At 39.4% G+C, this 26,951-nt stretch overlaps 1 protein-coding gene across 3 annotated transcripts in view; it reads left to right on the plus strand.

The window, feature by feature from the left end:
- PPARG (peroxisome proliferator activated receptor gamma) overlaps positions 1 to 26,951 on the plus strand; it is a 131,216-nt gene that overhangs the window by 94,165 nt on the left and 10,100 nt on the right. For all 3 annotated transcript variants that reach the window (XM_032327662.1, XM_032327653.1, XM_032327644.1), the window contains exons 5-6: positions 10,005 to 10,204; positions 19,418 to 19,868. In XM_032327662.1, the coding sequence (XP_032183553.1) occupies positions 10,005 to 10,204; positions 19,418 to 19,868 (651 nt within the window). The remainder of the gene's footprint in view (positions 1 to 10,004; positions 10,205 to 19,417; positions 19,869 to 26,951) is intronic.

Below are 26,951 nucleotides of genomic sequence, written 5' to 3' on the forward strand. Positions count from 1 at the left end.
GTTGGGCATCTGCCATGATGGGAGGGAAGACATGAAAATATGAGAAATGGAAGAAATAACTAGTATTTTTAAATGAATGTAATGACTGTGATTAGCTTTTTTATGTTGCTTTAATAGCATTAAAAACAGAATTATGCTTGTATGTCTCAGTAGTTTCTTTCCACTTTAAATGTAAGAAAATTCTGCAGGTTTCTGAGTATGGAACTTTAAGTGGCATATCAGAATTTAGAATATATCCTTTTTTTCGCCTCTTTACTGAGCAAAGATGATTGTAGGCACAGCCGTATCCTCATCTTCAAGGAGCAGGCAGAGTTGTAGATAAAGGAAAGAATTTTAAAGTTCCACAAAACTTCAGTGTCCATAGAAACATAATAAAACTTTCTGTTTTTCAAACCCATATCGAAAATCAAAGCGTGTCAACTTAAGAGAAAGAATGCAGATGACCTGAGAAGACCCTTGTTTTCATGAATTATAGAACTAACTCAGTAAAATCATAGAACATAGGCCTGTTTGAAGAAATAGTTCTTGATTTCCATTTAGCTCGGATTGGTGTTAATAAAATCACAACAAATTGGATAGTAACCTGATAATATTATATTTGTCAAATATTAGTTCTTTGAAAACTCATTATGGGCTCAAGAAATATAAAATGCCGAAGGGATCAAATAAAATCCAAAGTCTCAGTTCACTGGATATTCTGCTTTTTTCTTTCTTTTGCCTTCACCTGTGTCCAAACTGATCTGGTGAAAAAATAATGTTTGAAGTCAGTCTTCATAGGTCAGGACTCCAAAGCATCTGTGAAAATTAAAGTTATATTCCGTCATACAGATGTTTGGTTTTCTCAGTGGACAGCTTCAAAATATTTGAGAATCACTCATTGGTTGACATCCAACTCTTTAAAAATAGATCACAAAATTATAGTTTTATAATTAATGTGGGTTATTTCCTCTAAAGGCAAGAATGTATCATGAAGAGATCTATCAGCTATCCTGGGCAGGAGGGAGATTTGGTCTGACTTTCCTCACAGTTGATTACAACTGCTATGTAGCAGTAGACAATTGCAGGCATTGATTGCAAAATAATTTACTGGTTTGATTCCATCAATTTCCTTTCTATTTCAGACTTCATAAAACATAAGGGCACATTTTCAAATCAAGGGTTATGTTTTAGATGATGTAATCAAGTAGCAGTAAACTTGTTTTATATTTATGAAGAAATCTTTGACTTTGAAATCATTATTACCAAGACTGCCTAGAAAAGCATCCCATGTCTTCTTTTAGTGGTATTTATTTTTTGCTCTTTAAAAATTTGTCACTTCAAAAAAAAGAATTTGTCAATTCACATATATTTCCTGTTGCTTGCACACATTCATGTAAAATACGTCTCCTTTTGCTTATCGTTTATGGGCAAATAATATTTAAAGCCCAACAATCTATGTAGTATTGATGGTATAATTTTCTCTTCCCAGGAAAGTCAAAGAAAGCCCATAAACTTAATAATACAGTCATCATTTGATTTCAAATGACAATTAATTTATTCTATTTAGAGAGAAGAGGAGTCTTGATAGGGAGTGTTCAGTTCTTTTTGGAAAGACAAAAAAAAAAGGAATTAAATGTTCTGGCATCAAAGACTTACGAGGTTCAAGATTTACAAGATTGCAACTGTGACTAAGAAAATCCCTTCTAAAGAGAGGTTTTTATGGGAATGTGTTTGCTGCACAGAAAATATCCATTTGATCTGTGCACAAGAAGGGAAACTCAACAGCAAGGTTTTGAGTAGTTTTGCCTGTTATCCTGAGAAAGGAAACATTTCCAAATACAAAGTTTTCTAGGAGGTTGTAGTAACTATTTAAAATTATTTTGTTAATTTATTAATGTTTTATGTGAATGGACCTCACTGTAATAACCCAACTAACTTGTCAAGAGCCTTCTAGTGTTATACCAAAATCAGGACCTCAGTACTTTCAGTACACACAAGAAGAGATGAACACCCTCCCAAAGTAATTGACTCCATTCTCTGTTGCTGCTGTTTCTGCTCTTTGGTTTCTGTTTTATCCTTTTGATGCCTGTAGCTTGTGCATTAGCCACCCACGCCCAGCCTTAAAGGAGGCTTCTGAAGTAACCTTCAAGGAATCCTCAGGGCCCTGAGGAACGTCGTTGAAAAATCACTGAAACAATGATTGCTAAATCCTTTCAACTTGGAAAGTTCTGTGATTCTACATAACTAAAACAAGCTACCTCCCTGAATTTTTCACTTTTCAACAAACTGGACCATATTTTATAGACATTGTCACTGTTTTCTCAAGTATGTAGGTATCTGGCATCTGTCGACTACCTGAATTTAAAAGTTTCTACCTGTATGTTTTGGTGCCATAAAAATATAATTCATGTGCCTGAATTGGGTCTTCTGGATGTTCTGAAAAATTGCTCAACAATTTAAAGCAGTACATTTGATGCTCACATAATGATGTAGACTGAGAGTACAAATCCAAAGCAGTCAAGGCTAAGGAAAGATTTTTTCTATACCACTGAGATTTGAATGAAAATTATACTTTTCATAAATATAAAAATTAGTGAAACTTAACTTTACTGACCAGGACATTCTATTATATAAATTGGGGGGGGGTCTGTTGTTTTTTTAAAAATCTGACAACTTTAAAAATAATTTCTCAGGAGCTTCATAAAAATCCAGAAAAAATGGTTTTACAGATATTTGTGGTACTCAGCATTTTTTAAGGTCGTTCTCTCCTTCCTTGTGGAAAAGAAAAGCATGAATGGCAAATAAGTTTACTTCAGTGTTTTAGGTGTTTTTCTTTAGTGTTCTTTGTAATATAAAAGAAAATTACCCAAATGTTGATTTTCAGAAAATATCACCAAGTAAAAAGTCCCAACACATGGCAGCTGTGTGCTCAGACTGGCTAGGCTTTCATGGTTGCCTACATGTTAGCTTCCACCTCCCTTTCCCACTGCTGCCCTTTTCAACTTACACTTGAGGTAAACTATTTACTTTGCCATTCCTGCATAGTGCTCTATGGTGGGATACCTCTGGGTCTCCTTTTATTATGTCTTTTGGTTCCCTGTCACAGTTCTACCTGGCATTCAAGACCCAGTTGAAATGCCGTCTTCCATGAGACTTTCTAATTCCCCGTCTTCCTCTTCTGTGTGTTTTATACCTTTCCTGAGAAACCACACTGCTTTATAAAGCAAGGGAGTGGTCAGATCTATATTACCAAAAACTAAACTACTGACAGCTGTAAAAAGGATAGACAAATAGGGAAATTCATCAGAGGACAAACGTAATATTATGCATTAAGACAATGGGAAGAGTGAGTGAGGAGAAATGAAATTGAGAAAAATGTCAGAGCATGACCAATGAATACAAGTGTCTGAGGGAAAGAGAGATTGTCAGAAATTGTTCAGGGTGTCTAATTGGGTGGTAGGATGAATTAACCAAGAAAGGGAAACGGGAAGAAGAGACAGTTTGGAGGAGAAAATCAGAAGTTCATTTTTAAAGTTGCATTTGAGGGTCTTATGGGAGAGCTAGCATCCGTGTATAAAGAAATATAGGAACAAGAGAAAACGCAGGATCCAAATCGCAGGAAAGAGAGGGCAGCTGTCATTAGCACATTTTGTTAGTCAGAGAGGAGATTGAACTAGGAACAGCAGAATAGAAGGGAAGGAAGAGGGGCCATCAAAAAGGTCTGGAAAATAGGCAGAAAGATAGGAGAACCAGAAAAGCAGAAACCGCGATGAGAACAAATTTCAAGTAAGAGGGTGGAGAAGGTCAACAGTAGCAAAAGCTGGGAGAATGCTGGAGGCCTCAAGCAGAAACGAGAACTCTGGAGAGGCCCCTAGATCTGGCTGTCGGAAAGAACATGGGGAACTTTTAAGAGCAAAGTTTTGGAAATTTAAATGAGGCATAGGAAGATCGCTGTAGGTGGTTGGGCTGTAAATGGTAACAAGCACAGGCAGAGAAGGAAGACTCCCCTTTCAGTAACCTCAGTGGTAGAGGAAAGATAGCCCAAGGAGAAGGTTATAACTAGGGTCAGAATCTGCTCTGGTGGAAGGGAAGGAGCTAGTGAAGAGGGGTGCATGAGAGAGAATAATCCATATATATGTAGGTTCTCCCCGACTAGACACAGCCTTCCTTCCATCCTGTGTCCCCAGTCCAGTCTGTCTAGCTCATGTCTTGCATCAAACATGGGTTCAATGAATGAATTAAATGATACCAGGTAAGACTTCGGGGAACTGGAGATAAGAGTCATGTGAGGCAAAGGTGTTTTGCCCATCTCTACCTTGGAAAGAAACCTAGACAAATGTTTAAATGTCCTCTGCAAATAGTTTGAAGATGTTACCCCTGAATAATATGGTGCTAAGGCTGCTCATTGTTTTACGTAGAGGAGCTAGAAAACCATAGTTATTAGATTCCCAAATCCTGCTAAACCTCAAAATGCACAAGTTTTTTTCTCAAGAAAGAGAGGTGGAAAAACGTAACTGATTGGCAACAGTCATATTAAAACCTATAGTGTTATATGTCTTATTTAGATGATGAGGCTTTTGGATAATAAACGTGTTAAAATTGACCATGAGACATAGCCTTACCAATTGTCAAAAGTCTAAGATGATTGCAAAGTCACCCTTTGTATGTTGAAAGACAAAGGTATTTTTTTAGTAAGACTCAATTCATTCTTTTGTTTTCTGTTAATTTATAATTTTGAAAATTGTTTTATTTCATCTTTTAACTAAGTACCATTTTGTCTTTAAATGCGCCTACAATTAGGTATTTAAAAAACACATTATTGTCATTAAGAAGTATTGTTTCTTAGCACTGTACCAAGATCCAAAGAACAGGATATCTAAATCTGCATGTGCAGATTTTATGTGGAGTTTGTGTGTCCAGTAAATCATACTAAATACACAGTATTGAATACATCATAAGCTAGTAGTGAATTGCATTCAGTTCAGTAAAATTGTATTATATAAAGGTTAACTAATATATTTTCACCAGAAATTAAGTCTCTGCCAAACCTGTTCTTCCTGAAGGCTACATACTGATTCTGATACTGACAATTTTTTTCAAACCAAGATACATGAATTCTCTATAGGTGATTAATTATCCCATATATGACACTGAATGCCAGTGTTCTGGAAGTTGCTCTATATGTCAGATGATAGATCTATAGAACAGACAGAGTGTGTCTTTCCCCCCACCCCCATCCAGGGGCTCAAAGACAGGACAAATATTGCTTTAAAAAAAAAAAAAAAGAGGTGCTGGGGGTTCGGGGATGGGGAGAGGGTGGCTGGGTTATGGACAGTGGGGAGGATATGTGCTATAGTGAGTGATGTGAAATGTGTAACCTGATGATTCACAGACCTGTACCCCTGGGGCAAATAATACATTATATGTTAATAAAAATCATTTTTTTTTAAATATATGGGGATTAAAAAAGAAAGGGGTGTAGAGTGTTCTGCAGTACTGTGTGTCATCAAGATTTGTAGAATTTTATAGCTAAATTTAAAGTTAAAAGAAAGGTCTTCTTTTCCAAGTCCCTCATTTTATAGATAAAGGAGTTAAAGACCAGAGAAGTCAAGCCACTTTTAGCTAGTTTTTCACTGATCTAAAACTAGAAAGTAGACTTCCTGACCAGTTGAAGTGCAGTGTTAATTTCATTGCCTTCCAGAGAGGCCAGAAGTTCTTCCTCTGTGACTTACCAATAACACATGGAGCATAATAACATAATAACACATGGAGCACGTTCCTCTGTCTTTTAAGCAGGAGTAGAAGATGTGGGAAAATACTCTTGCATACATACAGGCACACTCAGCCTTTATACTTCTGGTCCCCAATCTAGAACTTCCGTTTTCTTTTCTAAGCTCTTAACTTCAGTCTTAAAGCAAACAGCAATCCAATGGGAGAACTAAATACTTCCTCTGTTGGTCCTCAGATTCTTCCACCCAATGGGTGGAAACTGAGTTTCAAGAAATGGTACACCATTCCTTAAACAAGTTAAAGACAGAGAGAGATTTACAGAGATAGACATTAGGTTTTCAGGATTTGTTCTTTATCTATGGGAATGAATTTAGGTCTTTGTGCCATGGTTACCCTTCTGGTCTATAGTCTACAGGAACCATGGTACCATGGTTGTCCTAGACCACTTCATCCACAAGTAATAAAAGCTATATTATTAAGCATTACTATGTGCCATGCACTGTGCTGAGCACTTTCTGTGCCTTATCTCATCATTTCACATACAGTTGGTAGGTATTATTACATGGGACCCAAAAGCAACAAAATAAAATAGACATTTTCTCTCTTAAAAAATGCATACAAATAAAAAATGGCATTTTCTCTACAACTTCAGATTTCTGTATGTGTTCGGCAAATTTAGTTCCACCAAATGGGGAGTATTTTTTAAATTCCTTTGTTGAAAATGCTAAAATCACCAAATAATTAGTTGCACTGATAGTTCATTGAATCTAATGTACAGCATGAGCATTTAATGATACAGAAAATTTGTTCATAAGATTTAAACTTTCAGAGGAACTTCAACTTATAAAAATTCACATTTTATTTAGATTATAACAGAAGGCTTTCACATTAATATATCCTAATTCTAAAATGATTCTTAGAAGTCATTTTGAGCTATTTTTTAGTAGGTTACAGAAAAGCAAGACTAGCAAATGTAGTAATTGTCTATGTTTGGCTGGGTTTTTTCCTAACAGAAATTTTATTTTATTATTCTTCTAATTGAAATATTGCTGACACACAATGTTACATTAGTTTCAGGTGCACAACATAGTGATTCAGTGTCTCTGTATGTTCACATGCTATGTTACACTTACCTGTGTGCTACACTTACATACATACACTTACATATGCTACACTTACCACAGTGTAACGACCCTCTGTTACCATGTACCATTAGCTATATTCCCTATGCTGTACCTTTCATCCCTGTGACTTTCTCCTTCCATAACTGGAAGTCTGTACCTCGCACTCCTCTTTGGCTGTCTGTTTATTTTAAATTAACTTTTTTGATTATCTTTTGAAAGAAGTGCTTTCCTAGGCATGTAAACTTGAGTGTATATTTATACTTTATTACCTATAAAAAATGTAACCAGAGCCTAGAGCAACATTGGGCACACAATAGACATATGTGTATGTCTATACACATACAAATAATGACTCATTGAGTGAAAAGAGGGTACTGTGCACTCTCTACAGATTGTTGGTGATTCTAACGCCTCTGTTTTGGTATAGAAATTGGTGGTCTCCAGTCTTTACACCAAAATTCTTCTCCTTTCAATATGCCATAATTCTTACTGGGTGCTGCTTTTATGATCACTTTCCCAATATGTACCCAGCCCCTGGGTACATATTGTCTCATTTTCTGTTTTTAAACCTGATGCTTTAAATTCATCAAGCATTTGTTGCACCAAGAGCAAAAATGAGAAAACCTGGTACTCATAGATTCTAGTAGAATAACCAATATAGGAGCACAGTCCTGGTTTGCTACCTGAGCTAATCGATGCATGCAACAGAAGCCCATCATTTAGGAAGGTTTTCTAAACTGTCCCAAACTGCAAGTTTTTGATACACTCCTCACTGGGAGTAGGGCTGACCTATCAGCATCTTCTAGGGAAGATACATAATTTTTGAAGTTATCAAGTGATTCTAATATGCCCTGCCTCCCCTCTTCTCCTTACTTTTCCACTGAGAACTGCTGACGTACAGGGAATAAACATAGTTAGTACAGGGAAATAAATGACTGGACAAGCTTCCAGAGAAGGATTTCTAAAGGGATCTGCTATCTGGTTCTCAGGTTGTTGTTGTTTTTCTGTTTTATTTCGACATATATTCTACAAAGGTTTAATATGTGCTGGACATTATACTAAATGCTAAGGATATGGTAATGAGCAAGATTCCTGCCTTCGTGCAGATTACATAAGGGAGGCAAGAAAACACTGTCAATTACTCGGATCAGTGCTCCGAAAGAGAATACAATGAGTAATGAGATCATATCCTGAGGGGCCTAAACAAATCTGGGTCAGAGGGGTGGGGGACTGAGATAAGAACATGAGCAACCATTCATCGCCTAGGCCTAAGAGAATGGGGAAGAGTGAGTAGAGAGACAAGATTTTTGACCAAAAAATGGCAATTGTTTAAAGATTTCCATTTGCAGAGGTCGTGGGCAGAGGATATATTTATCAAATGGATATAAGCTAATTAATTTAAAAGCATCCTAACTAAGAGGTAAGATTCTCTTCCTCTCTAACTGGGAGGTCTTTAAGGAGGCCCCCATAAACACAGTAGTTGTACTCGTTAGTGATAACGTTTATTTGGGGCTACATAAAATGTATTTATGAATTTGAGACTTGGGGGTATGCTGCAGTCTTTCCTCCAGCCAATTGAAATGGAATTCACCAAGTATTCAGATGGAAATGTGTTTATGTGCTTTAGTGTCTTAGGGTAGAATGTTACCGTTAGCATTATAACGTATAGCAGGAAACCATCCATTTATTCATTCCTGCATTCAGCAACCATTGAGGGAGCACCACTAAGTGCTAGAGATATAGATGAGTATGACCAACGCTGCCCTCAAGGAGCTACAGTGTGGTGAAGGAGATGGTCATAAAAACACACCTCTGTGCTACCATCTAGGGAGGGTAAGAGTAGAGCTGTGCGGAGGGCAGTGTTAACTGTGATATCCACATGTCCTTACGGGAAAATACAGAGAGTCCAAAGCACAACCCAGAAGTAGTATTATTCAAAATAATAATTTGCACACCTGGGTGGTGCAATCGGCTAAGTGTCCTACTCTTGGTTTCAGCTCAGACTGTGATCTCAGGGTGGTGAAATGGAAGCCCACATGGGGCTCTGCACTTAGCGGGGAGTTGGCTTAGTTTCCCCTCTCTCCCTCTCTGTCCTTCCCCACTGCACTCGCACTCACAAGTGCTCAGGGTCTCTCTCTCTCTCTCTTTCCCTCCCTCCCTCAAATATATGAATAAATCTTAAAAAAAAAAAAAAGAATATTTTGCAGATTGCATTGGTACAGGGTGAAGAGGGGAAGAAAAACCATCTTAGTCAAAAAAGGTACAACCTAGGCCTTACTAACCTCTGATAAATGTCCCACTTTGCCTTTCTTTCTTTAGTTTTCTTCTTCTTTACACTTCCTCACCCCACAGGAAGCCAAATGTTAAGTAAGGAAATGGTCTTTTTGACAAACATCATTAAGTAGTAATCCTGGAGAGTCAAGGGAATGATTATGGCTTCTCTTTACTAAATGTAAAAGTACTCTCTGGTTTAATAACATGAAAGAGAGCACCATCCATATTTCTTTATAACAGGGACAAAATAGATCATACAGACTCTTGGAGAACAAATCCGGTCTATACAACTTTGAATTCAGCACAGTTCTTCCCTTCAGTTTGTGAAACGTGTTGATCTTTTTAGGGCCTGACTTTTTGTCAGGTGGTGAGGATGAAAAAATGAGAAAGACATTGTCCCTGGCCTTCAGGATATTGTTCTGTAGTGAGATTAATAAACATGTAAAATAAAAAGTACAGTTTGAAATTGCTGTATTGAAGAAATTACCTAGGGCTATTGGAGTACAGGCAATAATAAATTCTGCCTGAAGAAGTCAAGGAAAGCCTCACAAATAAGGTAACATTTGACTTGGGTTTTGAGGGATGAATAGGAGCTGACCCTCACCCATTTTATATGTAAGTAAATACACTTTTCTTTCTTTGCTGAGCTCTTAGATTCTTTCACCTTCTCAGCAAGATCATGCATTAATATTTTTCAGTTAAAAAAGTGAATAGTGTAATTTTTACTGATAGCCTGTGCTATTGCCGTGAAATAAAAACCTGAACGAAGCTGGAGTAGAAAAACCAGACCTTGAGCTTGGTGGAGGGGAGGGGGAGCTTTTACTGTGTGGGTGCTAGGACTGGGGGAGAGCAGCAGTGATTCAGTGATACATCCCTGTCATTTCTCTCCCTCTCTAGCCATCAGGTTTGGGCGGATGCCGCAGGCTGAGAAGGAGAAGCTGTTGGCGGAGATCTCCAGTGATATCGACCAGCTGAACCCAGAGTCGGCTGATCTCCGGGCCCTGGCAAAGCATTTGTATGACTCATACATAAAGTCCTTCCCGCTGACCAAAGCAAAGGCGAGGGCAATCTTGACAGGAAAGACAACAGACAAATCAGTTAGTTCTCTTCTGCTGTCTTCATTTGGGGGTGGCTGGGTTTGTGGCGGTGGTTGTTGTCTTGTCTTTGAGAAGATCATTCACCCTGTTACACACACATGTGGGTTGTGTTCAGCTGTTGGCTGTTAGATATCGAAGACTGAAACACAAGAAAGGAAATGTTTTCAGATAGGTTAAGTAAGCCTTATTTTGAAAAGGGAAAAAGTCCTTCAAGTTCTCCTCATAAATTCTGTGAGAAAAGTATAAACCCCACCCTCCTTCCTGCTGCCCTCCTTCAGGACCCAACTCTTTTCTCAACATCAGAATAACTGGCCACAGCTGCATCCATTCCAGCAGCCCTGCTTGTCTCTGGGAGGGGCCTAACCTCGGTTTGGAAGAGGTATTTGGCCCCGTTATTTTACAGTTCAGGAGAACAGCTAAAGTTACTTAGGAAGTTCCATGTGGAGCATAAAAATACATGTAGACATTATACTACCTTTCTTTCCTCGTAGCTCTACTGATGGGTCCTGGGCAGTGGGAGGCTCTATGCTTTGATTACGTATGTGAATTTTATCTTCTGTGAGGCTCTGAGCTGCCTGGGTTGCTCCTCCCATCGATTCTCAAATATCTACAGGCTCCTTGATTACAGTTTAGAAAACCCGGAAATTATAATTGTTACTAAGTCAGATGTTCCAAAGCAGAAGTCTTTCTGAATAGGAAGCTGAGAAAGTAACATGAAATCTGATTAAAACAAGACACAACACCTGAATTTGAGTTTCAGTTATGCCATCAGCTTGCACTGTGACGTGTGTCACATCTCTGTCCCTGTTTTCACAGACAGGGGTCTCACTTTGACGGTACTGTCTGCTGCAGGTTCCTAGGGTTTTAAGAAGCGCAGAACACATTCAGAAGACAAGGTCCCAGCTCTTGAAAATCCTTTTGTGCTTTTATTTATTTTCAAATGAACACCTCCAGGAGATGCATACAATTGTGTAACTTTATCTCCCCTCCATTATATTTGGGGGGAAATATCAGCCTTCAATGTATTTTGAAGACGATCTCAAGATGTGATTTTTTTTTTTTCCTTTTGGCTATAAACCATTAGAGTAGTGTCAGCTAATAGTTAAAAAAAAAAAAACCGTGGGATATTGCTGTGTAAAGAGCCAAATGCCAAGGAAGACAATGAGTTTTCTGACTGCAAGAGAGGTCACAAACCTGAACAGTATTATGTATATCCGATTCTTCACAATTTCAAAATATCTTACACGTTCATTATGTTCAAGACACACAGCCATCTGACAGCTGCTGTTATTATCCTGTTTTTAAAGATGAGGAGACTAACGTCCTAAGAGGTTAAACATTTTGCCCTGAAATCACACAGCATGCGGAAGAACCCTGTGATGCGAGATTACTAACTTCTACCTCAGTGCATTCCAAGCAGGGTACACCCTCCCGGAAGCTCGTCTTCCCGTTGGCTGGTGATGAGCTGTGTGGAGAGAGACACTAGGAAAGATTCACCTTGGGAAAACAACCTGCATTATGATTTATTTTTAGCAGTTTTTAGAACGGCAGGAATCTTCTACCTTGCTCTGCTATGCTGATATAGTCACAACCAGGAAATTTCTGGTTTTTGCTCTTTTGTTCTTCCCAAATTTTAGCGTCTAGAACAACTATCTTCCATAGGGGTAGGACTACAGACTCTAGGCCCTAGACAAGCTGAGTCCGTGTATCCGTTAAATGCCCCACGAAAAATCAGAGAGTAGCAAAACAAAAGCAAGCAAAGACCTCTATGTCACTGATGTGGCTATAGAAAATCAACCGTGTTTATTTGAAGGGAGAGAAAGAAAAGGAAAATTGGTGACTTGACTAAAAGGGGTTAAGAGCTGAAGGCAGATTGCCGCTGCTTGCTGAGATCCTGTGTTGGGTAGGGACCTGGAGGCCGGGAGGCCGGGAGCTGGGAAGGGAGCACTGACAGGGAAAGAGTCCGAATGCACACTGTTTACTCCACAGTTTTGCCTCGGGCCATTTAGTTTCCAGGAACTGCTTTCCCACCTTCTCTGTATCTCCCAGTCCAGACCTGCAATCCTTGCTGGAAATCCTATCAATTTAATCGTACCTGAAAGATAGGAGGAAGGCATTAAAAAAACATTTTTTCTTCTAGTAGTCAAGAAATCAGACATACACTACTGGTGACCTGCATGGTCTCTTATGTGTCACTGAAGGGCAGAGAGCCCAGTCCACTATAAATCACTTTAAAACCTCACGCCAATTGGCAATTTGGCTCGAAATCTTTGAGTTAAAAATAAGATAATTGTAGGTTCCTTATGGGATAAATAGGTATTATGGTATTTTAAGAGAAAGGGCTGCAAAATGCTTGATTATAGGCTTTGCAAGTTCAGAGGCCAAATGTTTGTCATGTTTTCCCCTACAGTAACTAAGACTGTGCTTTTGCCCATAATAGTTACTCAGAATGTATTTGTTTAATTGAATTAAAAAACTGTTGCCTATGCCCCTTTGAAATTCTGGACTTTGTACGGAGAGCCTCTAACTAACCCAATATTTGCTGACCAACCTGGACATCATTAATGGTCTGGATCGAGGCAGAATTGCCTCTTGTTAGGGTCTGGAAAGGAAAGCAAGACTGGGCCAAATTAAAATAATCCACTCCCTGATTACACAAAACCTGAAATAGAATTGTTTGGCTTTCTCTTTTCTCCTTATCTTGCAAAATCAAATTAAGCACTAGTGGAAAGAAATAGTTCAGAGAGAAAATGGGAGAGGGGAAAAAAAAAAATCCAAAATGTGATTTCCAATGAGACTAGAGATTTGTTCTTTATCTGACGTGGTCATGTTATTTATTTGATAGCATCTCTCTCAGGGGTGTTATGTTATCTCTTGGCCAAGACTTATGAAAGTTAAGATTTGCATTGATAGGATAGGTCGTGCGGAAGTATGGACTCTCGAGAGGGTGGGGGATATGGAAAAGTGGCCATGGTTGGTGCAGTAGGACAGCGTGGGTCTCATTATAGACCCTGCTTGAGATTGATGTCATTCGTGTTGGTTAGGCCAAGCCTGGGGGGAGGCTGCTCAGCATAAAGGATGGCCAGTTACCCAGAGTCTTTGGAAGAGGAAACAACTCTATTGAAGTGGCCATTCTGTAAATTTATCCTACTGCTCCATTTAACCATTGCCTGTTCTGTCTTATTTGGGGATATACCTGCTAATCTCTCCTCTCTCGGAACCTCTACCAGCATTTGCCTCCAGGCCAAGCAGCGCTTCTTGCTTCTCAACTAAACTTCCATCTCCTGTATCTTATTTCCTGGTGCCCCTCACACCTTTCAAAAACAGATAAATGAGCAGATATGTGCTTCCGCTTCCCTCCTGTCTTTTTAACTTTGACATTGTGTCTTCAGGGTATGATACCCCTACTTTTCATTGCCTTGCCTGAAAGAATGATGCTTGGGAGTTTTAGGCTCAGGGCTAGATGAATATGGAATTGCTGGATATAGCTAACCCGAGAAGAAAGTTTACTAACAGGAAGCCTTTTAGTCACCCTGTGGTGGCACTGACTCTCCCTCAGTCTCTTTCCCTTTCAGTGGCTTGTAGCAGCCAGCACCTTCTTTAAGAGATCCCACTGAACTCTGAAAACCATAACTCTAGAACCAGGGTGCTGGGTTTCATGATGGCAATTTGAGAAGCGAATGGACTTTGGAAGTTCCCAGTGTTTGGCTTTTACCCCTATGCGATGAACACACTGGGTGTATCATTGTCACATGATCCCATGTTTGTTGGTGAAAATAAACAAAGAGTGGTTTTCAAAAGCCATTTTCAGTGCCATGGCTTGTCATAAAACAACAAATAGAAAAACCCTTCGTGCGCCTGCCAACTTTTCATGCCATATCTGAGAGATGGTGAGGCCCTTGCTGCACTCTATCTGCCAATAAGGAATAAACCTCGTTATTTGTACTATATTAGACCTTGGGTCCCAAAGCATCACATTGCTTCTGATGGGTACATGCAGAGTCACTGTTTTTATAATTACGAGAGCAAACTGGTGCCATCGTAAAACTGGTTTTTCTAAATAGTATGTGAAATATGAAACAACTAAATAATAAAGCCAGTTTGGAAATGTAAACTTCGGTGTAAACCATTCTGTACCCATTCAGATGTTCCCATTCTAAAATTTACAGTGGCTGTCAAACCCAGTAACTCTCGGAGCTATTGGAAAGGTATCTGTTCTTTTCTGTCCTACACTTAGAGCTGAACAAAGGTGGTTTCTTTCCCCTTCGTCTGTGGAAAAACCTGAGTGAGTCGGAATTTGCTCCCCTGAGAAGAAAGATACCAGACAAACCATCAGAGAAGAGAGACTTAGGGGCCCCAATATAAATAAAGAGCAGGCTAGTAGTGCTGACTTGTTTGGGTGGCTAATGAAGAAATGGGGTTCCTGGGATCCTTAATCTAGATATTAATGTGAATAAAATAAATTCCTTTATTGCCAGGACCATCAGGATTAGCCAAAGATATAACAGATCTGAACCAATTATGTTCTTTCAGACAACAAATTAAAAAGATTGAAGAAAAGCATGGGAACTTTTTTTTTTTTTTTTGTAACAATTAGTTTGCCAGCTGAGTAACACTTTGGCTGGCAATGGATGGTTTTTTAAGAGCCGTGGTTATATTCTAGTTCATTGGAGTGTGAATAATTCTTCCCATTAAGCTTTTATTTGTCTTAAATCTCTAAACCATGCAGGAAAACAGAATTACATTTGAGAGATTGTTCAGACTTCCCTTCTGTCACATCTAGCACTTAGCTAGCACTTCTAGGAAATAATTGCTCAGAGGCACTGCCTCCAAGACCCCACCATGGAAGAGGTTGGGTTTAAAAGCCGAAATTTCTCCCAGGATAGTCATTTTATTTAAAGAAAGAATAGTGGGGAAGTCATGTAGAAAGCAAGAGAAAGGGAAAAGAACTAGTCATGAGTCAGGATATCTAGTTACTATTCATGGTTTGCTGTAAATAGTTATTTGACTTTGGATCGTCTTTTGACTTCATTCAGTGTATTCGTACCTCGTCAGAGAATGATGATGTGGGTGATTTCTGAAGACCCCTTTGGTTCTGTAAATCCCATGGTTCTCAACAGGAGGAAAATAGAAATGGGCAAAACCAGAAGTTAAAGAAACCTAACCAATGCATTTTGATGAACAGTCACCCACTAGAGCTAATCCAGGGGAACCAAGTCTCTTAAAGGATGAAAGCCAGTCAGAAGTATAAAAAAAGGAAGAAGGAAACAAAATGAAGAAGATAGGCCCTAAGAATTCAGTTTCTCTTCCTTGAGCCTTTGCTCTAATCTGTCATGAAAACTAAGGATATCAAAAGAGCTCCTTGAGAGGGGGCAAAAATTTTTCCAGGCCAGTTTTAACTCTGACATGATTACCAAGGGATGGTCTGTGAGAGGGTAGAGCTGTCTGTTATACTCATTCCAGTCTCCCAAATTGAAGCAATCATCAGGACAATCTGTGCTTCATTAGTTGACTTTCTCGTTTATCTCCTTTACCTTGTTATTTTATTATTCAAAAAGAGCTGTAATCTTAAAGCATTCATGCATAATCCCTTTCATAACTTGTATATTAAAATGCTGATGTTATGGATTACTAAGGAACACTATTGTTCTATTTCTCCAGTCAAAAAAGCCAACTTTTATTACTGTACTGTATTTTCGTTATTAAGCCAGCTTCCCTCATGGTCCTTGTGCTATACAATAGAGGCATGCAAGAGGCCAGTAACTAAACTTAATAACCTGTATAAAACAGTACCTTTAATCCCATCCTGGCTTTGATATGTGGAGCCATTTTTGAAAATGAAAATATATCAAAATTAATTACATTTGATGTATCTCTCCAAAGAAATGTAATTTCCTCTTACAGAGACTGTTTTTGCTTCCCAAGAAAAACATCATGTTGAAGTCCAATTTTCTTCATCATGTCAGTCTCACCTTTTTCTGGTCTGTCCAGCATAGGAGAAGTACAAGTATCGTAATGGCCAAAGGCAGACTCACTGGGAAATGAATGAAGCTTAAGTGTCAGGGCTTGGCCTCAGCGGAAGCCTCTTCCAGTGCTGCCAGAAGGGTCTGAGTAGTTTTGCTTTTTATTGAACCCAACAATTGTCTAGATGTGCCCAATGATTGTGTGTATTTCCGGCCCCACAAAACCTGGATCTATCCCCGTAGTGTCCCAGATGTTCGTAAACGTTCTTTCCTGTGAAGAAGAAATGCTTATCTCGCCCTTTGATACAGTGTCTGAAGATAAATACATCGTTAGCTGCAAACTAGAAGTATAAAATCATTAAGACCAAATTTGAGGATGATGTAATGGCAGATCATCAGATGATACCATACAAGCTAATAGAACATGGAAGGCTTCCTTTTGATTTGTAGAGAATAAATATGGAAGTGAAATTCATTTTCTATAGAATATTTTACCAGAAGTGTAATATTAAGTTAATGATCCAAGATAAATTGTGCAGGTCAAATTCCACTTGATTTTAAGTGGTTCGCTTTCTGTAAATCAGGCAACTCTCTATGTTTTCCCTGTTGCAGGCGTGGGAGGTCCCAACATGAAATGTGTGAGTTAAGTGTTGGCAATCTAAGAATAGGTGAGTTGGTGGCAAAGCAAGGACACCTCAGGTTTGGTGATCACTTTTGCAGTTTGAGAGATTTACACAGAGGCTGAAAGTACCTATGCAGACTTCCAGAAACTCAAGGAAAACAGCAAAATCTTAGAAAAACAAAAAAATCCACTTGGCATTCATTTGCATTTGAATACCCAGAATTCTTTACCAGTTCACCACTTTTTCAAAAAATGCTGAAGGGATTTAAAAAAAAAAAAAAAAAAACCAACAACAAAAAAAAAACTGGAATGGTTTGGCATGATGGTGGGGGCTGCTGATTCTTTTCTCTGTCCTTGAGTGTTTACTGCCAGGAAATCCTGACCAACATCGATTGCCAAGGGGTTAAAGTCACATTGTTGTTAAATTGGGAGAGAAAATTAGCAGGATTTTGTGCCCTATGTTCAACTATCACAGAGTTTCAAAAACAGGAACCTGGGGCTTTATATGAGGGGACAGGGGAAGTCAAGGGGAAGAGTCACAGGGTGACTTATCAGGGCATAGTTCCAGATAAATTGCTTACATGGAGGTGGAAGAATTTCATGCATACATTCTGTGCCAAGAAGCCACATGGTTGAGCAGAAGCTCGTCCAGGAGTTGAAGTGGGCAGCTCTGGGTACAGTCTTTCTATATGTGAAGAGGGGATGATTTATATTCACGTTATTTTGTTATAAGGTCTGTATGGTATCGATACCATCAGATTCTCCTGGCAGTAAAGAAAGCCAATATATCATTGATAGAAATTATAATATGCTGCAGAACTCCTAGAGGACAGAAACCACATTTTCTGTAGGTTCTATAAAAGCAAGTCTTTCTCATGATTAGAATCTGACCTTCTGGGGAAACAGTACATTTTTAACTGATGTGACTGATTAGCTGCTCTTTTTTTCCCTCTCTCGTTAATAATATCTATTCTGAAGTAGAGAAAAAAGAAAGCAAGCAGAATGTCCAAAAACAGTAAGCATTATTTGTTCCTAATTTAGTTGAAGAATTAGTTAGAGCCACCAAGCAGACTTACTCTTGGGTTCCTGCTCCTGCCATCTTTTGGGGTTGACTAAATGATACCATTGAAGTGAATTTTTTGGTTAAAAAAGGTAAGAATTTCTGGAATAATTCCAGTGAATGGTGTTGAAATAAAATGCAGGCTTGGTAGTCTACTCAACATCTAAGGGTCCTTAGCATTAGTGTTATTTCTTCAGTGTAGACCAGACTTAATAGATTGGTGAAAATTATAGACTTGTGTAGAGATTCATAGTTAGAATCTCCGAACCAGTGGGACTTAAAGGTGCTTACTCCTGCCACTCATTATACAGCTTCCTCTTGCCCATCAGGAGGGAATTCTCAGCATCTCTGCCTGAAGAAACTCTAGTACATGGGAGACTTCATGTTCAGTGTACATGCATGTTCATGTTCACACATATCCACATGTACACACACACCCCCTCCACACACACACGCAGAGCTACTGAGAAAGGCAACTAGAAAATCTTCAAGGGAAGAGATGGAAACATCCAATGTAATCTGTTCCCCTCAGTTGAGAAATTTGAGCCTAGGAAAGATAAATGACTTTCCTAAAGTCACATACTTAACCATAGAGCCAAAGCTAGAGTGCAAATACCCTAACTCTTATTCCAGTGCTTTGGGGTAGACACTTATTTGAATGGGAGTGGGGGTTTAACTTATATAGTTCAGTGTTTCCAATGTGTATAAAATGCTGCCCCTTTTCAATCAGAGTAGCCTGGAGAATCAATTTCACAATGACCACATTCCTTTGGTCAGTTCTATACAAGGAAATGAAAGCGATCACTTAATGACTAACAACTTACTTTTGAAGGCAGCCTGTTGCAGACTTGAGTAACTGATGCATGTGTTTTATTGATTATTTGACCCTTACAGACAGATATTTTGAAAAATAACTTCAAAACCCTTTTTTAATTTTGCCACTTTATGCAGTGCTTACCCACAGGCTTTTAAACATCTGGCTCTTTCTGAAACAGATTGCTTCCAGAACATTAAGAAAAGAAATAGACATATTCTTGGCTCAGTATTCCTCATGTGCTTTCAAACTGATTTTTTATAGTTAAGTATATTTTACATGCACATCGAGTTTCATTTGAGATCTGAGTAGATTTAATCTAAAACTGCAAGATTACTTTATGTTCAAGTGGGTGTGTTCAACCCTGAGTTGCCGAAATGATTTTTTTTCATTGAAAGAAGTTTAAAAACACGTTCTCTTGAAAGCCAAGATAAACAACAGATTTTGTATGATTTTACAAGTCAGCAACAAAGACTCTCCACACAACCACAAAACTGGAACTACTAGCCAGTCACAGGTAAAAGTGTTGCACTATAAGTTGAAAGAAAAGAAGAACAAGCTTGGTCAAATATGTTTGGTCCCAGAAGACAAGAGGAATAATCGGGAGGTGAAAGTATTTTCTCATTAAGTATTTTCTACCTTAAAGATTTCAGTTAACAAAGCAAATGTGTATAAAGAAACTAGAACGGTGTTCACACTGAATTGGAAATCTCCAACTCAACCTCTTCCCCCCCCCCCCCCCGCTTTTTTGCAGCCATTTGTTATCTATGACATGAATTCCTTAATGATGGGAGAAGATAAAATCAAGTTCAAACACATCACCCCCTTGCAGGAGCAGAGCAAAGAGGTGGCCATTCGCATCTTTCAGGGATGTCAGTTCCGCTCAGTGGAAGCTGTTCAGGAGATCACAGAGTATGCCAAAAATATCCCTGGTTTTGTAAACCTTGACTTAAATGACCAAGTAACTCTCCTAAAATATGGCGTCCATGAGATCATTTACACGATGCTGGCCTCCTTGATGAATAAAGATGGGGTTCTCATATCGGAGGGCCAAGGATTCATGACAAGGGAGTTTCTAAAGAGCCTGAGAAAGCCCTTTGGTGACTTTATGGAACCCAAGTTTGAGTTTGCTGTGAAGTTCAACGCACTGGAATTAGATGACAGCGACTTGGCGATATTTATAGCCGTCATTATTCTCAGTGGAGGTAAGATTCATCTTTCAGTCTTCTGTGAGAGAGGGTGGGACGGTGGGGTGATGGCTGGAAGAATTTTGACTTTCCTTAGCATTTGTCCTTTTCTCTGTACTTACTGCACTTTCCGACAGAAAATGCCAGTGGCATGATGTCAGGAGAGCATCACTACACAGGTAAAATACCAGGAGAGAAGATCATAGATTTGTTGTTGGAAGGCTGTGGACAACCTAGGTTTTTCTTCTTTTATCCTTCATAATATTTTTTCAGCCAAATCCAAATGTGAAAAACAAATGCCCTCTTCTCCTTTTTTTTTTTCTTTTCTCTATCTTTTCCCTTCCCTTCTCTATTTTTCCCTTCTCTTCCCATCAGGCCAGTCTGTGCTTCAAGTCATTTAAGTAATGACATATACAACTTTGCTGGAGTCAGTGCTCACTTGACATAGAGAAAGTTCCTGCCCTACCATCAGAAAGATACTACTTTGAATTGCTTTCCTAATATCAGGAATCAAGGGATATTTATCTACTGACTTCTACCTATTCTCTCAGGTAGATTTCTCTGGTGGCTTCCCTTAGAGTACCTTTGGGAGGTAGTTGGCTATGATTAAGAATATAATCTGAACCAAAGAGCACAGAGCAGAGAAATAAATTGAGTGATTTAGCAATTCATTGTATTTTTGGCCTTGCAAGTACATGATCTAACTAACCAACTCCAAAAGCCAGGTTTTATACTAAATGCTACTTTCATTGGCTTCTCCACACATTTCCAACTTATGAAGAAGAAAGTTTTACTGTTGTCTCCCTTTATAAAAGTTGTTTTTAAGCAGTGAATTTTCATTACTGAAATGGGCTTCAGGCAAGCTTTCTGTGTGTCCTCGGCAGAATATCCTCTGTTGGCAAAAGCCGACGTGGGGAGGGATGGTGGTCCTCTAGAGGTAAACTGTGCCTAACTATACAAGATATTGTAAAGAACACACTGCACTCTGTCCTCCTTTGTTGTCCAGTTACTTGAAAGCAGAATGCTTCTGAAATCAGGTGCAGCAAACCTGTGTTAAGTGCCTGCCATGTCCTAGGTCATATTCTAAGCACGTAGTATACATACACTTAATTCCCCAGCCCAGCAAGGTAGGTATCATTTTGCAGACAAGAAAATCAGAGGACTGAATGTTTTAGTCACTTGCCCAGGGCTACCCAGCAAACAGGAGATGGGGAGCCAGGCTGATGAGCTCGGGCAGTCTGGGTTCAGGGTCTACAGTAATCCTGCCCTTTACGTGGCTTGGGTGCAGCTAGGTGTCAGTAGGGCACACAGGCTAACTCTGTGGCCTCTGGTGCTGCATCAAGTTGTAACTCATATAAAAGCGACGTTTGGGGGAGGTATGTTTAATGTAACAAAAATTACTCTCCAACACGTTTTAATATCTTGGCTGAATCTACTTAAACAGATCAACACTTGATCCTCTGGGATCCATGATTAATTCAGTAAAGAAGAGTGAGATTCTAGTTTATTTGAGATTCGTTAGGAGAAGAAGCTTAAATTTTGAAAAACCAGATGAGAAAATGAGTCATTATTGCTTAGTTAATATTTTGAGGCACATTTTGTTTTTAATGAAGAATAGAAATAGGATTATTAACATTTGATGTATTTCTAAGATTTTTCCCAGGCATGCTCTGAAGTCCATGTTTTATATTCCTTTTCTCACTTAATCATTTTCCCCCTGTTATTACATTCTCTGTTCATATTTTTCATTAATTTTTTAAAACAAGCGTAATACTTGGTCATTTTCATAATTCAAAGAGTACAGAAAAGTTGAAGTAGAAATTAAAGTTCTCTGGCCTCAGAATAAAATGAGATTAACAAAGTCCTATTTCTCCTCCTGAAAAGTTTCTATGCATGCGCTAGCATATCTATGTATACACACTACCATTTTAATGACTGTAAAATATTCATTTTTTAAAGGGCCATTACATACTTAATTATCTCCTTATTTATGGTTGGCAACTTACTTCAAAAGACCTGTAGAGAGGAATATAGAAATTTTTTTTAGAAAATTATTAAAAATGTGCCCTAAATTTGTGTTTCAGTGAGCATTTTTAAGTGTAAATTTCTGTTCAAATTCCAAATTATTTTCTCATTCTAAATAGCCAGAAGTGGAATTGCTGGGTAGATGGCTACAAATATTTTTAAGTCTTTTGTTACATCATTGCCAGATTGTCATCTGCAACATTTATATCAGTTTATATTCCCACCATAGATATGCTAAGGGAGGCATTTGAAAAAAGCTATTCAAACATGATTAATCACTAGTCAGGGAAGGTTTACACAAGAAACAGTCATGATACTTCTGGACTTTTCTGAGCTCGAGCAATGTTGTTTTTTTGTTTTGGGTTTTTTTTTTTTTTTTAAGATGTATTTATTTTAGAAAGCATGTATGAACAGGGGGAAGAGCAGAGGGAGAGGGAGACTCCTCAAATAGAGTCCCCACTGAGCACGGAGACTGAGTGGGGCTCTGTCCCAGGACCCTGAGATCATGACCTGAGCTGAAATCAGGAGTTGGCCCCTTAACCAACTGAGCCACCCAGGCGCCTCCAGTGAGCAATGTTGTTTTATGGGCACGTGCGACAACAGTGTGTTTTCATCTAGGAAAAAAGCCATTGCTACCTATAACTCACAAGCAAGGTTATTTAAAAACCAACAATTTATTGGCTTTAAATTTCTCATTAATTGGTCAAAAAATAACAGTGCATAGTTTGATTCAATTTAACAGGTATTACGGCTTTTAACTATGAAAATTTAAAATGGTACATTTTAAATGTAGATGCCATGTAAGTGAGTTCCTTTTGGTCTCATACAGACTACTGTAACGGTAGCCAATATCCAGATCTTATTGGGTCTTCACAACAATGAAAGAAATGTGAAGGTAGCAGCCAGCTGTAGATTATTATACCTGTGGTTATAATGAGAAGAAAACCCTGTGAATAATTTTAGACTTCCTTAAAGAAATAGAATTAACCATTGACTAGTTCCCATATCACAAAAGGCAAATCCTTCCCCAATCAAAGTTTGCTTTTATAGATGAAGTCTACCTACAGGCAGTAGATAAGAATGAATAAACTGGACCCCATGTTTGCTCAACACACAGAAATTTGATTCTCTTCTTTACTCAGAGAAGCCAGTTGGGTATAGGCCAGAGAAAGAACTATTTGAGTCTTTTCCAGTCCAAAGACTGGATTCCAGTAAGATCAGAATCCCAGTCATCTGTAGATGGTGAGGTCAGTATCCCAGACTATGGTTTATTAGAGTACAATACATAATTTCTCAATGAGCTTAATTTTTTTCCTATCCTGGGTTTTCCAGAAAGGGAAAACATTCATGTAAGCAAGAGGCTTTGATCCAGTAAACAAATTTCTGATCCTGTGTAATCTTGATAAAGAGTGGATCATTGTCTTTTGTGCATTTTATGCTGAAGTCTATAGATAGCTTTAGTGATTTCAGAAAAAGCTTTTGGCAGGGGTCCCACTGACCTCATTCTGAGCTAGCCTTCGAATCACAGAAGAGCTTCATTCTGGTGGAGGGACCATGAACCTAGACTGAAGGAGGGTTGGGGAGATGGACCCCTTGTAAGAGAGGGGTGGTAAGGAATTGGGAAGATTAAGGGCAAGGTGTGCCCAGAAGACCTAAAGGGGATTTTTTTTTTTTTTTTTTGGATGAAAGTACCTGATTTGACCCAACTAAGTATTTGCTGAGGAAACTGGAGTTGCTATAGTAAGATCACTGTCATTCAACTTCAACCCTAGAAACTGCTGATGCGGTGAGATTTGGTACTTAGATTGGCCTGGTGCTTAGCATCTTTGCTGTTTACTCAGCTCTCAAACCAAGCTAGCTGAGAAAGATGACCTAGTTCTTCTCAAGTTTTTCTCCTCTCTCTCTTTCTCCTCTGAGCTCAAGGCAAGAAAAAAAAAAAAAAAATGGGACTACAAAGAACAACAGTCCAGAACCAGACAACAGACAGCACTTGGTATGGTTTTAAGAGGACTCCATACATGTTCTCTTATTAGATCCTGACAATTCCCCTACATTTTTATTCTCGCCTCATAGAAGGAAAAGACTTGAGCAATTTGTCTGAGACCTAACAACTAGTGAGCTGAAACCCAGGGATCCTGTCACCTCGGAGCACCCTCTCTGCCTCACACCCTGTCCCCTGCTACCTGGCTAATGGCTCGCAGTCACCCTCCTCACACTTGGGTTGGTGGCCACAACCTGTGCTCCCTTCACCAGACCCCCTAATGTTCAGGCCCCTAATTTGGAGGTAGTGCTTCCTCAGTAGTCCTGATAAGTAATAGCTTCCTTGCTCCCTCTAGGATGGGTGGCGTCAAGAGTAATTAACACCGCCTCCAGCGAGGGCAGGTTTGCAGCTGGCGCCACAGCCTCCTGCCAGCCACACTAGCAAACTCCCAGAACTACCCAGCAACCAAAGCCAAGTGTAAAGCTTGTCAGTAAAACTGACAAGCCCCAGGACACTCCACTGGACTCTTTGCCCCCTTGAGCATTTGCTGTTCAGTGAAGAAAAGCATAGGAAGTTTCCAGCTGGAACTGTGCGACAGGAAAAAAGCCCTTTTTGTTAATTCAAAACAGTTTGGAATCCATTACAGTTCTCCCCAAACTTCCAATATATGGGGGAGGAAATTCACCGGGTTTTACAATGTATTTTTGGAGGCAGATTGCCATCACCATCTTAATGACAGAGAAGCTGTAAATATTGATACAATAGCCACAGATGGCAAGGGACCAGCCTCCTCATTTACCCTGTTGAGTCTGGCTTGGTTATGCAAACCACCTCTATGGCAGCTCCTTCATTTTCCAGCCATCCCAGCCATGTTCTTTCTCTCTGAAGCAACTTCGGACAACTGTCCTTGGAGTGATCATGTGTGCTTCTTCTGTTGAGTGGGCAGGGGGGTGCAGGGAAGGTAGGGCACAAGAAAGGGGAATTGTTCTCAAAGCTGTACATTAGCAGACCCAGGAAGAGTTGATGCTTTTCTTTCTTTCTTTCTTTCTTTTTTTTTTTTAATATTTTATGTATTTATTTGACAGAGATCACAAGTGGGCAGACGGGCAGGCAGGGGGGGTGGGGGAAGCAGGCTCCCTGCTGAGCAGAGAGCCCAATGCGGGGCTCGATCCCAGGACCCTGAGACCATGACCTGAGCCAAAGGCAGAGGCTTAACCCACTGAGCTACCGGGCACCCCAAGAGTTGATGCTCTTAAGACAGTTTCAGGTCACCTGGGGCTTCTGTTTCTTACCTTTGGTTATAACTGTGTGTGTGGATACAGGTACAGATTGTACAGAACAGAATCAAAGCACAGCATCCAGTTCAGAATATATACCTAATAAAAGTCTACTGGATACATAATAGTCAAATACTAATAATAATACTAGCAGCCATTTATTGAATACCTCACTATATGCCAGAATATATACATGAGCACCTTACAGACTTCATAATCTTTGTTTAACCTTTCCTGCAGCTCTGCAAAGTCTGTTGTTATCCTCATTTTACAAATGGAGAAAATGGAAGTTTAGAGCTCTAAGATTAAGCAACTTGTCCCAGGTCCCAGAGCCACTAATTGGCGAGGCCACGGTTCAGACCTAGGTCTCTCTGATCTTCACACTGGTGCCCTACTGTGTACTGGGATGTGGAAGCATCCCAGTTAATTACCTTGGTCCTGAGTTCTTTGTCAATTATCAAAAACTACCTATTTCATTTTGCCTCCAAATATTTCAGTCAAGAATTTTCAGGTTGTAGTCTCAATATCACTTACCAATATACAGAGGCCTTCTCGAGACACGGTTTTAAACCTAACAAAATGACACACTAGGTTTGAAAATTGCTGTGGGAAGGAAAGAATGGAGCCCAGGATAACACTGAAGACTGGTGCCATGTTCTTAAACTTGTTCAGGTAGCATGGCCCTCAGAAATGATGGCACTTGAGTGTGGCACTCACCACAAAAATTGACGGTAGGCTCTAAGTAACTAAGTGAATACATTCATACTTCATCAGATACCATCTTACACCAGGTTCTAACCGAGATAAGTGGTTGCAGAAGAAGTCTATGAGAAAAATTTAAAATTGTTAAAATGTCCTCCAGTAACTTCAGCTTTTCCTGCCTGTCAGAAACAGTGCTTGTTCTGCTCAAACACTGTAGTGGCAAACACCACACACCAGCTCTCGGGCAGGGTTTGAGGACTCTGAGCTTGAGTATTCCATCTCTTTTCCCCGTGCGTTAAGGCCCTTCACAATCTTGAGGATATATCCAGCTCATGTGTAGTCCTTCCATTGTCTTTGGAGCTGTGTCCACCAGTTAGAATGGACAGCATAGCACTTCTCTAGAACAGAAGACAGAGTACAGGTCCCTGAGTGGCCTATGCTTTTCTTGAGGAAACCCCAGCTTTAGGAGGCCTCTGATTCTGTAGGTCCAGCGACCCCCATATCTTCTCTGTCAGCATCAGCCTTACTCATTGACTAGGAGGAGACACAACCCAGAATAATTGAAAACCTAGGTATTAAAAACACTGTGAACACCAGTAGGCCTACTTTCTTCTAACTCACCTTTGTGAGTGAAATATGCAGCTCTCTTATCCATACAAGTTTTGTTTGTTTGTTTGTTTGTTTGTTTGTTTGTTTGTTTTAACAAGACTCAGGCTGGTGCCTAAGGGGTAAAAGTTGTTTTTCTAACTTCTTTCTCATGATACTGAGAATAAACAAGGACCTCTGATTTCTTGTCTGACTAAGCTCTGAGCAGGACAGTGGAAGAGTGTTATTACATGGTTTCTGTCTCCCATGTGCGCCATGATGGAATCAGAGAGTAATAGCATTCATTTATTAACTGAAAAATCTGTAATGGGCACCTACACTGTGTCTACATAGCGTATGACACTCTTCTCCTTTGCTCTTCCCACCATGCTGCCGCCACCAGTGGGAAAACCTTTGTCAGGTGGCCAGGATGGCTTTGAATAATGACTCAATTAGTGTTATCTAGAAATGCCCCATTAGTTCACTCTTCTCATAACTTTGTGGACTTGTTTTAGAGAAAGGTGAAGTCTA

This window comes from Mustela erminea, chromosome 1 (genome assembly GCF_009829155.1).
Source record: "Mustela erminea isolate mMusErm1 chromosome 1, mMusErm1.Pri, whole genome shotgun sequence".
NCBI lineage: Eukaryota > Metazoa > Chordata > Mammalia > Carnivora > Mustelidae > Mustela > Mustela erminea.